Here is a 17,537-nt window from a genome sequence, read left to right as displayed (position 1 = left end):
AACAACATTTTGCACTTTCGTTTTCGATTTGTATCAAATTCAACATTAAGGGATAGTAATTTGGATGACCTTTTCCCCACTGCCTTTAGCAATTAAGGTCACATGAGTGGTTTTTATTTTTTTCTTCTGGGCCAGACATTTACTTGCTGACAAGTTGCAAAAACAAATAAATAAACAATTAAATGGAGCTTATCCATCTCAAAGCCACGCCTGAACGTTGCAGCTGCGTTACGGTTGCTGTGTGATGTTAATGAAAAGAAGAGGCGTCCATGTTATCTCCTGCCCTGCTGTGATAGCAGCAATAAGCTTAGCATGCCTGATAGCAAAAAGAGCTTACGTCCGCTTTAGTCTTGCTGAGGAGAGGACTCTTTTTTTTTGTCTATTAGCTTTTTTTTTTTTCGATACACAAGCTAAAGAAGTTTGAAGATACAAATATCTGTCTGACTGTCCTGAGCAAAGCTCTTCATATAGAGCACAAAAAAAGCCATGAGGTCAAAAAGTTGATGTAGCAAAGCCCGGTTGAGAACATGAACTTAATACAAGGAAACACCACACTAAAAATGTAGCTAGCACATGCTGTGTGTTGCCAAATTAATAAACACAATGAAACACACACACATGTAATTTAAGTGTTTTTTTTGTTTTTGTTGGGGGTTTGACATGTTGATTGCATATTTGTTAAACTTGTAAATGCCGCTATGCTACGCTAACAAAGCTTCCTCTTCAAAGAAGACTCTCAAAACGATTCCCTGTTCCAATGATGCCTTCCCCAGACACTTCTCATATTTTATTCATTTTTTTATTGCCTGACAACAACCCAACAATGGAGCGCAAGCCGCTAATGAAACGCAAGCCGATAAGATGATACAATGACAAAACAAATCACCAGCTTTTAAAATAGAATAATCGGGTATCATTAACCCATTGTTTGGGCTAGAGTGACATTATGAATATGAATTTCTAGCTGACAGCCTTATAGCATCGAGTTTGGAGTCTGTTCAGCTGCTAGCGTTAGCATTATTGGGCTGCTGTCAACCAAAGAGGAAACGGCTGTACAGCGATACCTCGGTTTATGAACGCTTTAGCTCACGAACTTTTCACCTTAAATTAATTTGGCGAGAATATAATATTGGCATACGAAGTAGTTTTCGGCGGATGAACCAAACCACACAGCGCCACGGTGGCTGGCGGACTAGTTTTCCACAACCCCTGCCTGAGTGCAGACGTGGTTTGTTATTGTGTGGAGTACTTTTGCTATTTTGGGACCGAAAAATACCCCACCACAGGCTAGTGTTAAGCCGAAGAGGACACAAAAGAAAATTAAGGTCGAGCAGAAGAAGGAGATCATCAAAAAACACTAACGAGGTGTGCGTTTGTGTGACTTAGCGTCTCAGTATCAGTAGTCGCTAAGTGTCGCTAAGGGTGTTTCTGTGATGTCGAAGCAACAGTCTCAGGCAATAGAAGAGGTTGAAAAACATCTGTTAGCAGGGGACCGTGTGAGTGAGGGTATTATCACCTAGAAAGCACGGCAACTTCACTCGGATATCATGAAGAGGCAACTACATCAACGACCATCACAAAGATAAATAAAACGACTTTATGATACATTACAGTTTATTTTTTTTAATTACAATACAATAGCACATTTATTATACATAAAAAAGTTATATTTTGTGTAGTTTTCAGGCTTATTTCGTAAAAAAACATGTTTTATGGGAACTTGGGAACGGATTATTCTAATTTGTAATGGTTTCTTATGGGAAATAAATGTTCGGCAGACGAACTTTTCGCCTTACACACACTTTCTGGGAACCAATTAAGTTTGTAAACTGAGGTATCGCTGTATGGAGTTTTTAGTAAACTTTGACATCGATGTACCACAGACGGAGGCTCAGCGTGACACCACATGACTCACTGTGATGGTGGGGTGAGAGCGTTTGTTGCTATTCTCGTTGTTCTCCTCATTGATATTTATTTTGAAATTCATGAGGGAGAAATTAAAAAGGCTGTGTGTCAAATACAACACACACGCAGTCGAAGAGGGAATTAAAACGACTCCCCTGAATAAGTCACAGTGGGGTGTGACATTTGATTTACTTTTTGATTCCGCCTTTGCTCACTCGTCATATTATTTTGATGTATTTTTTTTTTCGAAATAAAAGTACAGTGAGACCTCAACTTACAAACACCTTATCTTACAAACTTTTCGTCTTACAAACGTCAAATTTCTGAAAATTAAATCTTATAATAAGTACTATTTTCATAATACACACCCACCACGGCTGGCGGAGTGATCTTCGGCGGAAGCACACGACCGAACAGCACCAGAGGTTAAGTTACCAACAGCACAGTTTATTTCTTTAATTACAGTCCTCATGTAATGTGCCTCTTTCCAAACAGCAATTCCCTTTGACCTTCGACCTCCAACACCATTCCATCAAGCCATCAATGACCATCACAAATGTAAATAAAGTGACTTTATGATACAATGCAGTGTATTTCTTTCATTACAATACAATAGCACATTTATTATACATAGAATAAGGTATGTTGTGTGTAGTTTTAAGGCTTATTTAGTTGAAAAGTATATTTTATGGCGACCTGGGAACGGATTATTCCCATTTTAATGGTTTCCTATGGGAAATTCTTTTTTGAGATACACACTTTTCGCCTCACATACTCTGTCTGGGAACCAATTAAGTTCGTAAATTGAGGTCTCACTGTATAGTGCGACTCGACTCTGGCACATTAAAACAAAACACAAAAAAAGCAGTTTTTGTAACCGTAGACATTGTTACCTGTGCTATGGGTACACCATCTGGTGGCCGACAATGCAAGACGATCATGCCGCTGAGAGGCACCTCCAGGCCTTGAGGGTCCTGCTCAAAGTTCTTCCTCAGGTCTGGTCAACAAAAAATAACATCAGAAGTGCTAACGGTCAACAAAACCACACATTAAGCAACAAAAGTTGACACTTACAGGCAATCCGCACAGATGCCTTACGGCTTTTGGATGTTCCCAGGTGGCTCCAGGCAACACAGAGGCACCAGTAGTCCTCGGGACCGTGAAAGTCCTCCACTTGCTGGCGAGACACGTTGATCATCACCTCACGGATCTTTAGTCCTGTCAGTGACGTAAATATTGTTAGCGTTAGCTTCAAGTTTGGTGTGTGAAGATGTTTTATTATTATTGGTATTGTTATTATTTTAATGATGGGACAATCAAGGCCAAACTGTTATCATTATAACGCGATGTTTGGGTCCATATGAAAGAAGAATGCTAACTTGCTACAGCTAAGCATACTTTTTTCCGGGGGGGGGTCAGAAAATTTGGGTTATTTTTTATTTCCACATTGCTTTTTATTACCATACCACTGTATGCTTATTAAGTTTTTGTGATAATTTTAACTCATTCACTACCAGATGTGCAAAAATGTGTCCATTCCAGCGCCAGGGTTTTTGTCATTGTCACTCAAATTCCAGGACCCACAGAATATTGAGTTTTAGCGCTATATAAACATACCAATGCAGCGTAAGAAACCTTTGACTTTCTTCTTTCATCAGAAAAAAATATGTTAATTCCTAAATTATATGGATCTGGAGTTATATAAGCTTGAAATGAGGGTGGTTGTCCAACATACAATGTAATTCATACATATTGGTTTATATAGCGCTTTAACGACAGCTGAAGCTGGAACAAATCGCTAATATGGAAAAAGGGGAAATGGTGCCCCCTTTGTGGAAAGGAAAAATCATTGCCAGAGGCCATGGCCAGCACTTTATCGTCACCCAAACAAAACAAATTAGGCAAAGGCACTCTAAGTAATATTTTCAATTCTCAAATAAATTCGTGAATGGCAGTGAACGAGTTAACTGTTAGCATTAGCATCATGTTAGGGATAAGAGTGAACGCTGGCGCGTGTGGCTACCACTTCTCACCCGCAGAAAAAATATCTTGTGACTGTAAAGTGTCCTTGAGAGTTTTGAAAGGCGCTTATAAATGAAATGTATTATTATTATTATTATTATAACGCAATTTTTACAATACAGTACAACCTTGTAGCAATAATGTCAAATTTGTTTGTGTGTAGAGTATTTGTTATTTATTTTTTCAACTGCAACACTATGCTAATGCTGTGTTAGCATTAGCATAGTGTAGTTAATCATATACTAGGGCTACGTGCTAGCAATTTCTCATCTTCCATGATATTTGACTTGATCATAATATGAGCAAAAGAAATTGCCTGCATGAAAGGAAATTTCATCCATCTGCGAAGAAAACAATAAAAGTAAGTATTTTTACTTCAGGGTCAAGCCGGTCAGGCTCAGCCATTGTGACTGGACCCTCAAAAGCGATTCATTATTCTGGCAAATGTATTCACCAAGCAGACGCTCATCATCCGGCGGCAAACCCGAAGCCGCAATTTCCTGCGGGTAGAATAAGCTCGTCAGCTATTGTGTGGAGTAATTGAAGGCTTTTAAATGTCCGTCACTCTTCTCACAATTATGTCTTTGAATGCAGCGTGACGTGATGATTTCATATTTCATTTCCTGACGACCTTCCTCTCATTTGGCTAGTTTCTAAGGATAGAAGAATAAAAATAATGCATTTAGTCGTAACTGAAATTTAAGATGTGTTAATGTGCAGTGTGTTTGTTTTCAATCATTCAAAATGAGATATAATGTGATTTTTTTTAGATATTATATATGCAATAAAATGAACGTAGGCGTAAAAAAGCAGGATTGATGAGTCAAGGTCACTTTTAAATTGAAGTCACATTGTACTAATTTGGGGGAGAAAAAAACAACTATTTAAAACCTCTATTTATTTTTTTACAAAAAAAGGTATTGTTATTTTAGAAAAAAATTCAACTTAAAAAAAATTAGATTTTCTTTATTAAAGGCAAATTAATTTTATATGTAATCCAATATTTATTGCAATATTTATTTAAAATTTATTACATTTGTTAAAAAAGTCTTTGAGACAAAAAAAAGTATCATACAGCAATGTGAGGGCAATATTTGCTATCTATCTAGCTGGCTATCTATATATCTAGCTAGCTCTGTATTTGGATAGCTAGCGGGCTCGCTATCTAGCTATGGACTAGCTTTCTATCTATTTGAGTTACTTTCGTGTTGAGCGAATGCTGTTGCGTGTGGTTGCCGCTGCTCACCTACAGAAAAACTTAGCCTGTGACTGTAAAGTGACCTTGAGAGTTTTGAAAGGCGCTTATAAATGAAATGTATTATTATTATTATTATTATTATGATTATTTTAGTTTTTGACACAAATAATACATATACTGTATTCCCAAATAACATTATTAAAATATATTTTAAATCTATGAAGTTGTATTTTCATGAGAGAAAAAAAAATCTGATGACGAAATCAAGAAACATTTGTAATAGTTTTTATTAAAAATATACAATTTTTTGGTGTATAAGGCGCACCCAAAAGCCTTGATTTTCTTCAAAAATCACCTTGTACGCAGGTGCACCTTATATGTGAAGTCATATTCCATTTATATCTATCAAGCTAGCTAGCTAACTATTAGCTGGCTAGCTGGCTATCTATTAGCTAGCTAGCGTTTTATTTTTTGGAGTTCTTCCGGGTTGGCGCGTGTGGCTGCCGCTGCTCACCCACAGAAAAACATATCCTGTGACTGTAAAGTGACCTTGAGAGTTTTGAAAGGCGCTGTTAAATGACATGTATTATTTTTATTCCTCGTATACATAATAGATATCTGGAGTGGTTCCTCGCACATCAAGTAAAATTGTAAAAAAAGTAGTAGTTTTGATGTATCAAGATGTATCTGAAAGCAAACCTGACAGAATCCAGAAAGATTGTAATGTAGCAGCGGGTTTAATTAACATAATCAACCCATCATAATTTCTCAGGAAATGACAGCTTGAATGGAGATTGATGTCAAAAGCAAGCAATTTGATGTTAAATTCAAAAAGGTAAGCAGATATTCCGTGTTAGCGCAGATTCTGAAATGAATATTCAGCTACATTTTTTATAATGGCTGGAGGATATTTGCGTGTGGCGTCATACGCCGCACCACGGCACGAACTGAGTGCATATCGGTGGATTGATGATGAAGTACTGTTTATGTAATATGCTACCACATATGATTTAAGTATCTCTTTTAAATGAAAACTGCTGGGAGAACAGTGTTAGCATTGTTAGCTACACGTCAGCGAACAAAAAAAAAAATCTCTTTGCTTCGTGACCTCGTTGTGACAAGAGCCTCAAGCGCAAAGTACGCTGGGGGGCATCGGAGGCAGGCAGGCCCTGCCCTCACCTCCTCTTCTGCATCATCTTTATTAATGGCCGTGCAACAGAACTGATGAATAAACAACAACATGCATGAAGATGATGTAGCGCGTCATGCTGCAAGGCACACAAGGTGACTCGTATGGCTCGTGCGGGGCACCCACACACAGGGACAAACACACACACACACACACACACACACACACACACACACACACACACACACACACACACACACACACACACACACACACACACACACACACACACACACACACACACACACACTCGCATGCACACACACACACAAACACACGGCCATTTTCTTTGTTGTTCAAAAAAGAAATTTCATCAAAATCAATTGATACTAGTAAAATCTTCATTGACATGTTAACTCATTCACTGCCATTCACAAATTTATTCGGGAATTGAAAATATGATGAGCGCCATTCCCGAATTTGTTCGGGTTTTGTTTTTTTCGTGCTTGGGTGCCGATAAAGCGCTAAGAAAAAGAATGCTATTTGTTAGCAATAAAGTTGTGCGATGTGAACAGTGTGACTAATTTTTAGGAAATGAAAAGTAGCAGTTTGAACAGGGTTCAATTTGTCAGAATCATTACCAGGCTCCTGCAGACCGAACTGATTAAGTGATTAATAAAGTTGATTACCGTATTTTCCGGTGTATAAGGCGCACCCAAAAGCCTTGATTTTCTTCAAATGATGACCCTGCGCCTTATACACAGGAGCGCCTTAACTCATTTGCTGCCATTCACCAATTTATTCACAAATTGCAAATATGACAGAGAGCCATTCGCGAATTCATTCGGGCTTTGTTTTTTCATGCTTGGATGCCGATAAAGCGCTGGCCATGGCCTCTGGCATTATTTTTTTCCCTTCCACAAGGTTGTTTACATTCTGTTTTGTTAATTTATTACTCTGTGTCCATCTCATTTATGTCCACATTGTCTTGAGTGGCTAAGGTGAGCAAGCCAGAAGGAGCAACATTTCAATGGGCAGGCGATTTTCCCATTCATTTGAATGGAGGTGGTACAACGGTCTGCAGTACCGCCGACGGCCGCCAGGTCGGCGTCTAGCCTATTCACATGAATGGCCAGGCCTATTTTCCTATTCAATGTCTATTGAATTGAATATTTTACATTCGGCTTAACGACGGCTAGCTTTTAACTCATTCACTGCCATTCACTCACTAATTTATTTGAAAATTGAAAATATGACGTGGAGCGCCATTCCCAAATTTGTTCGGATTTTGATTTTTCATGCTTGGGTGCTAATAAAGCGCTGGCCATGGCCTCTGGCCATATTTCTTTTCTTTTCCACAAGGGGGCAGCATTTCCCTTTTTTCCATGTTAGCGCTTTGTTCCAACTGCAGCTGTTGTTAAAGCGCTATATAAACCAATATGTATGTATTGTATTTCATTTTGTACAGCCGTCCTCATTTCAAGCTCATATAACTCCACACCCATATAATTTAGGAATTAACTCCTTTTTTTCTGGTGAAAGAAGAGCGTCTCAGGTTTCTTACGCTGCATTGAATGTTTATGTAGTCCTAAAACGCAATATTCTGTGGGTCCTGGAATTTTTTGTGAAAATGACAAAAACCCTGGCACTGGAGTGGACACATTTTCGCATGTCTGGAAGTGATTGATTTAAAAAAAACACGAACAACCAAAAATCACGTAACAGTCACATGTTTATCCTTACATCACACTTTCCAAACAACTACCATCAAAGCATCTTCCCGGAACTAACAGACAGCGTTGTTTTATTATTTTTTATGGCGCACGCATAATTGTGTTCTTTCCCCCTGGCCAAAACATTGCGGCTCCACCACTGCTCATCTCTTATTCATATACCTATACAATAAAAAAAAATTAAAAAAACATTGCCGTACACACGTTTTTATTCTGTATTAACGCCACCAGACAGTTCTTGGCATCCAAATGATTAGGTACACGTGCAGTTTGTGAAGCAGAGCCTCTTAAAGGACAACCGACTCCTCCGGACAAGTTGTGTCCATAATTTGTAAAATGTCGTCAAATGACTTCTACTGAGCGTATTTTACAAAGATTCCACCGCATATAGCTATATTTGAAATGTGAAAATGACAAAAACCCTGGCACGACATGTGTGTATTATTATTACACATGTGTGACATGTGTAATAATAATAATAATAATAATAATAATAATAATAATCCATTTCATTTATAAGCGCCTTTCAAAACTCTCATGGTCACTTTACAGTCACAGGATCAGTTTTTCTGTGGGTGAGCAGTGGCAGCTACACGCGCCAGCGTTCGCTCAACCAGGAAGTAACTCAAATAGTGTCGATAGAAAGCTAGCTATTAGCTATATAGCTAATAGATAGCTAGATGATAACAACAATAATAATCATAATACATTTCATTTATAAGCGCCTTTCAAAACTCTATATAGCTAATAGCTAGCTAGATAGATACTACTACTACTACTACTACTACTACTACTACTACTAATAATAATAATAATAATGATAATAAATGTCATTTATAAGTGCCTTTCAAAACTCTCAAGGTCACTTTACAGTCACAGGATAACTTTTCCTGTGGGTGAGCAGCGGCAGCCACATGCGCCAGCATTCACTCAACCTAGAAGTAACTCAAATAGTGTAGATAGAAAGCTAGCTAGCTAATAGATAGCTAATAGCTAGCGTGCCAAATGACCAATACCATAGAAGGCGATAGCAAAGCGAATGCGATAGCCCGCCTGACCAGTTCAGGCCAAAAGCTGCCTTCCACAAATGGAAAAAGACACAAACAATCTTTTAAACAAGGATTGTCCAATCGAACTTCAAAAGGACAAACTATCGATCTCTGGCCAATTGAGACAGAAAATGTTCTGGATGCAAGTTCCAAAGTATCACCGTCATTAATTTGCTATTAAATTGGTTAGCTAGCGTCCGCTCCGCTGAAGCATCTTGGGTAGCTCTTCTTTAACGGATGCCGTTGGGGCTTTGGACTCACACCATTTTTGTGTTGTGGAGCAGAACACACGCGGAGGAGAAGAGGATCTTTTCAGCTCCAGTTAGATGTCATTAATTAACAAGACAGGCCAGCGCGTGCATCGCCCGAAAAAAAAAAAAAAAAAAAGAAGGAAAACATCTTCGTTCTGAAGCAACGCCCGGGCCTTAACAAGCGCTGTGATGAAATATCACCCTGAGGCTTTTGGAAATACTACTGGGTCCAGTTTAGGGAGAGGTACTGGGTGAGTTCAAAAGACACATTTAACTGACCGCATTCAAATACAGTGAGACCTCAACTTACAAACATTTCGTCTTACAAACGTCAAATTTCTGAAAATTAAACCTTATAATAAGCACTATTTTCATAATACACACCCACCACGGCTGGCGGAGTGATCTTCGGCGGAAGCACACGACCGAACAGCACCAGTGGTTAAGTTACCAACAGTCCTTATGGAAGGTGACTCTCCTTCCATAAGCCATCAACGACCATCAAAAAGGTCAATAAAAATTTATTTTACAGCACAGTTTATTTCTTTAATTACAGTCGTCATGTAATGCGCCTCTTTCCAAACCTCGACCTCCAATGCCATTCCATCAAGCCATAAATGACCATCACAAATGTAAATAAAGTGACTTTATGATACAATGCAGTGTATTTCTTCCATTACAATGGCACATGTATTATACATAGAATAAGGTATGTTGTGTGTAGTTTTAAGGCTTATTTAGTTGAAAAGTATATTTTATGGAAACCAGGGAACGGATTATTCCCATTTTAATTGTTTCCTATGGGAATTATTTTTTTGAGATACACACTTTTCGCCTTACACACTCTGTCTGGGAACCAATTAAGTTCGTAAGTTGAGGTCTCACTGTATTGCTGCTTGATGAAGGTTTTCTCTTGGCAGGGGTGGGAGCAAGTCAGTACAGTGATACCTCGGTTTACAAACCCCTTGGCTTACAAACTTTTCGGTTTACGAACGTTACATTTATGAATATTTTACCTTGGCATACAAACTATTTTTGTAGAGAGAGAGCGAAGCCGTTCTCCAAAAAGAAAATGGCTGATGACTTTTTTTGTCCTCTATTCCCCACCCCCAGTCTTTGGTTAAAGCCACGTGATTGGTCAAGAACGCAGCAGTGAAGGGAGGTGGTTTATACATTAAAGAGACAGGCAGACGACAGTGATATACTTAAGTATATGTATTTATTAATCTTTTTACTTTTGTGTTTATGTATTTATATAAGTATTATGTATTTTTTTTGTGTTTATTTACATATTTATAAACCTATTTATATATTTGTTTATTATCTATTCATTTAGATTAGCCTTTATTAGTCTCACAGTGGATACATTAATTGATCTATTGATTTATTGATTTTTATTTATGCATTTATGTATTTATTTATGTGTTTATTTGGATATTTATATAACTATAATAATACATTTCATTGATAAGCGCCATTCAAAACTTTCAAGGACACTTTAAAGTTAGTTATCTATTTATTTATTATGTATTTATCTATTCATTTAGATTAGATTAGCCTTTGTTAGTCTCTCAGTGGAGTAATTAATTAACTACTTAATTAATTAATAATAAATGTATTTATGTAATTATGCATTTATGTATTTATTTATTGAATTCTTGTTTTGGGACAAGGTATCTCGACACACAGAACAAGTTACGCCACTCAAGAAATCATCCTTCGTTCCATAATTTGTCATATAATGTTGAGCAGATTCTTTACTTAATTTGTCATGTTGAATAGGCTAGTTGGAAAAGAGGAGCAGATGAAGCGCTTTGGATTTTACCTGTCCCCATATCGGTGTGCTCACGAGACGCGTGCTGACTCTGATGAACCCACTCGCCATTGCACTTGAAGAAGATCTGCAGAGCGGGCCGGGCCTGGCAGTGCAGCTTGATGGGGTTGCTCTTGATGATGTACGCATCCACCGGCTCCTCCACGAAGCGAGGCAGCGTGCCGGATGGACCGTGCTGCTGGTTCTCGCCGCGGACGCCTACGAAGCGATCAAATCGAATCACAGTCAGACTCTACGGAAACACTTTGCGCGACATCAAATCACTCAAACACTTTTGACACGAGGGCTGTCAAACTGCCTCCGCGTTGTAAACCGGTAAAACGTCTCCATCCATCAAATTGTTGTCATTCCTGATGTAGCGCTGTCAAGTCCTTCCATTCCTGTGACCAGCCGGTAGCTTTCTAATCGCCGCCAATGTGGGCGAGTTCAATGATGGGTTTCAATGACAAACGGTTAATTCGCAACCTCCTCAAAGCCAAACAGGAAGTAGAATGCAGCTGTCAAAATTTGATCGGAAGATTGGTCTACTAACTAACCTTAAAACTACATGTCCAAAGTGTGGCCCGGGGGCCAAATGTGGACCGTGGTCAATTTTAATCCGGCCCGCCGTCTCCGTCATAAAATCAATGTTTACCCCACATGTACAAATTAATACATTAGGCAGTAGCACTGTTAGCTGCGTGCGCTAATTGCAGCCATCTAGAGGCTCAATTAGGTGTAATTGACTGTATGAGCCAATGGCGATTTTCTATATAATTTTTTATATTTTTCTAAAATAGTGACAATCAACAAAAGGTAGTGTCAAAAAAGTGAAGATAAGTGAATATTCAGTTTAACTCATTCATTGCCGAACAATGTGCAAAAATTTGCCCACTGCAGTGCCAGGGTTTTTGTCATTTTCACTCAAATTGCAGGACCCACAGAATATTCAGTTTTAGGACTACATAAACATTCAATAGAGCGAAAGAAACCTTAGACTATCTTCTTTCATCAGAAAAAAAAGCGTTAATTCCTAAATTATATTAATCTGGAGTTATATGAGCTTGAAATGAGTGTGGATGTCCAAAATACAATGCAATACAACAGCTGAAGCTGGAACAAAGCGCTAACGTGGAAAAAATGGAAATGCTACCCCCTTTTGGAAAAGAAAAAAACATTGCCAGATGCCATGGCCAGCACTTTATCGGCACCCAAGTATGAAAAAACAAAACCTGAACAAATTCGGGAATTGCGCTCTGTCATATTTTCAATTCCAGAATAATTTCGGGAATGGCAGTGAATGAGTTAACTGTTACCATTAACCTAAGACTATCTTCTTTTATCAGAAAATAAAGTGTTAATTCCTAATTTTTATGGGACTGGAGTTATCTGAAGGTGAAATGGGGGCGGCTGTACAAAATTCAATACAATACATAAATATTGATTTATATAGCGCTTTAACAACAGCTGAAGCTGTAACAAAGCGCTAACATGGCCAAAAGGCAAATGCTGCCCCCATTTGAAATGAAAAATCATTGCCAGAGGTTTGACCAGCGCTTTATCGGCACCCCCCGCAAAAAAAAGTCACAGTCGCCGCTTTGCCAATATGGCTCACGTGCTTTGGTGAATTTAGGTTAGTCTCGGAGGGAGCGCTTGCTGAATTGTACGCCATCAGGCACGTGAAAAAAAACTCCACATCAAAGTGAAGAAAATGGCGGCTAAGACGGTGCACTAGAAAGCAGATGTTTGCTCATGATGTGACGGTTACACGTGTGCTCATTAACACGCAACGTGTTTTAATTAGAAATACTGTACACCGCATCACTCCCAAGGGGTGGACGAGCGCCCTATAGGGGGCGTGCAATACAATCAGCTGATCCATAAGGGTTGCGACATACGTACACTGAAAAACATGCACATTTCATTAAAAAGTGAAAATCAATGAGCGCCAACCCAGATTCTTACTTTACTGATCCGATGCACTTGATAGATTGCGCAAGCTAACGCATTGATTAGCAATTTTACTAAAAGATCGACCGGTTGCAATTCAATCATTTGGCTTATCGCCACACTAGCTATGAAGGGCCGCGGGGTGACGCCAGCACAGAGGTGGCAAACGGAGGTGGCGTTTGTCAACGCTACATTGATTAAATGCTCCTAACGCTTGGCAGATGGATCGGGTGGGCGACGGTGGTGAGGAAGCATCTGCTATACGATAATGTCGCAAAGACATGCAAAGAAAAATTGCATGTGAACCTGCACGTGATTGATCTGCGAGGACACGTGGCCTCCAACCAGATTTATCATTTTTTGGGGTAATTTTAAAAACCTGTTTGAAAGTGATTGCGCTAATGTTAGCTTGAAGTTGACGTGGCTAACGTAACAGATGAATCAAAGACGCTAAATTGCTGATGGATGATTAACATGAGGTTGGGTGAATATCAAAAAACACACACGATCAAATTGAGATCCAAATAGTGTCAACACAGTACGTCACTGTGTAGAAACGATACATCTACCCATCATTACTGGCTAGCTATTAGCTTGCTAGCTAGGTTTCTATTTATGTGTCTTACTAAACCGCTGGATAGACTTCTGGCAATGTTTTTTCCCTTCCACAAGGGGGCATCATTTCCTTTGTTTGCATGTTAGTGCTTTGTTCCAGCTCCAGCCGTTGTTAAAGCGCTATATAAACCAATATGTAGTAGCTCTGTAGCTATCTGGCTATCTACTAGCTAGCTAGCTTTCTATCTACACTATTTGAGTTACTTCTGGGTTGAGTGAATGCTGGCGCATGTGGCTGCCGCTGCTCACCCACAGGAAAAGTTATCCTGTGACTGTAAAGTGACCTTGAGAGTTTTGAAAGGCACTTATAAATGACATTTATTATCATTATTATTATTATTATTATTATTAGTAGTAGTAGTAGTATCTATCTAGCAAGCTAGCTATTAGCTAGAGTTTTGAAAGGCGCTTATAAATGAAATGTATTATTATTATTATTGTTGTTATCATCTAGCTTTCTATTAGCTATATAGCTAATAGCTAGCAAAGTAGCAAACAAAACCATGAGTAAAACATGACATGATGAAACAAACTTAACCGGGTGAAACAAACAATGACCCAACACTGAATGGTCGTGCCGGGAGTCCTTTTATCTGCCACTGATTAAAATGACCAACACCTGTGCCAAAATTGTACTAAATAAAGAATTCGCATGTGGCTGCCGCTGCTCACCCGCAGAAAAAAAATATCCTGTGACTATAAAATGTCCTTGAGAGTTTTGAAAGGCGCTTATAAATGAAATGTATTATTATTATTATTATTATTAAAGTCAGCAGGAACAAAATCTCAAACAACAAAGTCATCAGAACAGAAAGGTCCAAAATAGTAAACAAAACCATGAGTAAAACATGACAAGACGAAACAAACCTGACAGGGTGAAACCTTTTCGTGTCTAACAGCAGCGGGATAAAATTCTAACTTGATTTTCTTTGACGTTATGTTTTTTTTTTTTTTTTAAGAAACTTTTTTTCTCGGCATCTCCACAGGACACTCATCGGAATGATAACATCTGCGGAGATGATTTGCTTTCTGTTCGTCTCGTTAAGAGCAGAAAGACGCCGCAGCACTTTGTTCAAATATTGATGCAAACCTCTCGTCTGTCGTCTCGCACACGCTTGCAAGCTTTTTAGGCTTTTTTTTTCCATGCAGGCACACTTACGACATGAAACGGGACATCAATCTTGTTTCGCAAATGGAAAAAAAAGGTTGAAATCCTGGTTTTTGCTGCAGGTTACGCTTATTTGTCAATAAAAAAACAAAAATAAAACATGTTTGCTAGGCTTACTGAAGGCATAATTGTTTTTGATGTTTAGCGGGACAAACACACACGCACTTGACTCAGTGGATGCTTAGATGGCTTACACACAAGCAAAACGCATTGGCGAGCTCTTGTGAAGGCGGTCAATAGTCTTGTGATCTTTACAAAAATGATTTTTTTGGGGGGCTTTGCAAAAGATTATTGGTTCAATGAAGAGTACAGCTGTCTTTTTTTCCCTCCAAAACACAAATTGACGGAAATGGTACATCTTCAATGCTTACCAACTACCAGTGGTGAGCCATGCATTTTACACCTAGGCCTTCAGTAGTGCTACATCTGAATCAATCCAACCCTTAAAGGACAACCGACATCACTTTTTTGTTTCCTAACTGACATCAGAATAACGTTTTATAGCATCTAAAATACCCAAAACACGCAGGCTGATATTTTTAGTCAAATGCAAAACAACAATAAAAAAGACTTAAAGTGTCCCAAAACTGCCACAAAATATGCTCGGAACTGGGCGGCTGTCCAAAATCCAATGCAATACATACAATATGGCTTATATAGCGCTTTAACAACAGCTGAAGCTAGAACAAAGCGCTAAGATGGAAAAAAAGGGAAATGCTGCCCCCTTGTGGAGAAGAAAAAACACAGACAGAGGCCATAACCAGCGCTTTATCGGCATCCAAGCATGAAAAAACAAAACCCGAACAAATTCGGAAATGGCGCTCTACGTCATATGTTCACTTCCCGAATAAATTTGTGAATGGTAGTGAATGAGTTAAGACATGAAACTCCTTGGCTGTATTTTCCTTGGTGGAAGCAGTACTTCATCACCAATGGCAGTGAATGAGTTAAACATGACAAACACCAAACTGGCTTTTATAAAAAGCATTCGCCCGGTGAAACAGACTCAAAATCTATCGGTTGTTTTGAAGAACACGTACTGTATATTTTCGTGTTTTAGCGCTTAATTGCCTATGACGGTTGCAAAATGTGTACCGCAAGTTCACCGCCAACTAAATCTTCCTTTGTTTACAAAAACACATGTCAAGCAGAAGTGCGCGGGAACCGCGGCCTTGCCTCCAACCCCCCGGGGTGACGCCGCCACGTTTTGATCACGGGATAGCGACAGCTTGTCAACCTGCCGGTGGCAGACGGGCGACGTGACTTCCCCGGGCGGCGTCGCCATCAAAGCGACGAGAGTCATAAACGGAAGTGGGCCATCTAGCGAGCCGTCGACGTGACGAGCGAATCCCGAGCGCACGACAAATCATCGATCTGTACATGTTTGTTTTAGTTTGGGATGGAACATGACGTTCATCTGCGGTTGCTCTTGACGTGTCAAACTCGAAGACGGCGAGGACAAACACTCTTAATTTAGATCAATTTCAGCAAATGGCAACTTCCACACACACATTTTTTGAAAGGCTACTCTAATCTTACACGTGTATAAATGATTCACTCATTCACTGCCAGACGTGTAAAAAAAACAAAAAAAAAAGCTGAAAGGTGCCAAAAACCTTTTCTCACGTTAAAGGGCAGGTTGCACTTTCATTTATTCATCCCGTTACTTTATTTGTGTCCAAAGTGTGAGGATGGTTTTAACTTATTTATTGAGTGAGCCCTGCCGCACAAGACTTTCATTAAAGAGAGGTGTCGACCGGCCAGGAGTCATGCGGCAAAATCTTCAATTATGTCGCCGTCTCTCCCGGTCAAATAGATCAAAGGCCAGATGGAATGCAAGAGTAAGCAAGAATAAGTCATTCGTTTTTCTTTTGGAACTATGGCCAAAAACAAAAAAAAAGGAATGGAACTACCAATGACAAAGGATAAAATGTACTTATTTTTGGTTCATCGGTGGTTGGGGGGGAAAAAAAGATGACATTGGATTGGATTTGCCTTTCATTTTACAGCAAAGTTAATTTTGGGGAATCAATCACCAGACTTAAACGCGATAGAGCATGCATTTTATTGAAAAATGGGGATTATAAATGCAAATAGCTCATCTAATCTAATATGCAAAAACGGTATTTATTTATTTATTAACGTAAATAGACATTTATAAATCCACATATTTATTTATTAATTTTGTATTTATTTATTTATTTATTTGTTTATGTAAATATAAATTTATAAATCCACATATTTATTTATTCATTTTGTATTCATTCATTTGTCTACATATTTATTTATTTATGTAAATATTAATTTATTATTGTATATATTCATTTATTTATTATGTATATATGTCAATATTAAACAAATAAATATGTAGATGCATAAATTATTTTTTATTTATCCTCATATTTATTTATTTTTTATGTAAATATAGATTTATTCATCCACATATTTATTATTTATTTATTTGTCTACATATTTAGTTGTGTACTTTAATTTATTTATTTATTTACTGCCTTATTTCTTTATTTATTTATTTGTAAATGTAAATATTAATGTATTCATCTACATATTCATTCATTTATCATTTATGTATTTGTTTACATAAATATTAATCTATTCATCCACATATTCGTTTATTTGTTATTTTTAATTTAAATATTAATTTATTCATATACACATTCATTTAATTTATTTATTTATATACATA

The 17,537-nt window shown here is 38.2% G+C and overlaps 1 protein-coding gene across 1 annotated transcript in view; it reads right to left on the bottom strand.

The window, feature by feature from the left end:
• Positions 1 to 17,537, bottom strand: part of LOC148884633 (netrin receptor UNC5D-like) — a 103,126-nt gene that overhangs the window by 25,380 nt on the left and 60,209 nt on the right. Inside the window, exons 3-5 of the mRNA XM_089020684.1 lie at positions 11,113 to 11,319; positions 2,980 to 3,123; positions 2,799 to 2,902 (exon numbers count right to left, since the gene is read on the bottom strand). Of these exons, the coding sequence (XP_088876810.1) occupies positions 2,799 to 2,902; positions 2,980 to 3,123; positions 11,113 to 11,319 (455 nt within the window). The remainder of the gene's footprint in view (positions 1 to 2,798; positions 2,903 to 2,979; positions 3,124 to 11,112; positions 11,320 to 17,537) is intronic.

This window comes from Hippocampus bargibanti, linkage group LG18 (genome assembly GCF_051943395.1).
Source record: "Hippocampus bargibanti isolate YZ-2025 linkage group LG18, ASM5194339v1, whole genome shotgun sequence".
NCBI classification, from domain to species: domain Eukaryota; kingdom Metazoa; phylum Chordata; class Actinopteri; order Syngnathiformes; family Syngnathidae; genus Hippocampus; species Hippocampus bargibanti.
The sequence above is the reverse complement of the archived record's forward strand: the minus strand, read 5'-3'. Positions and strand labels throughout refer to the sequence as shown.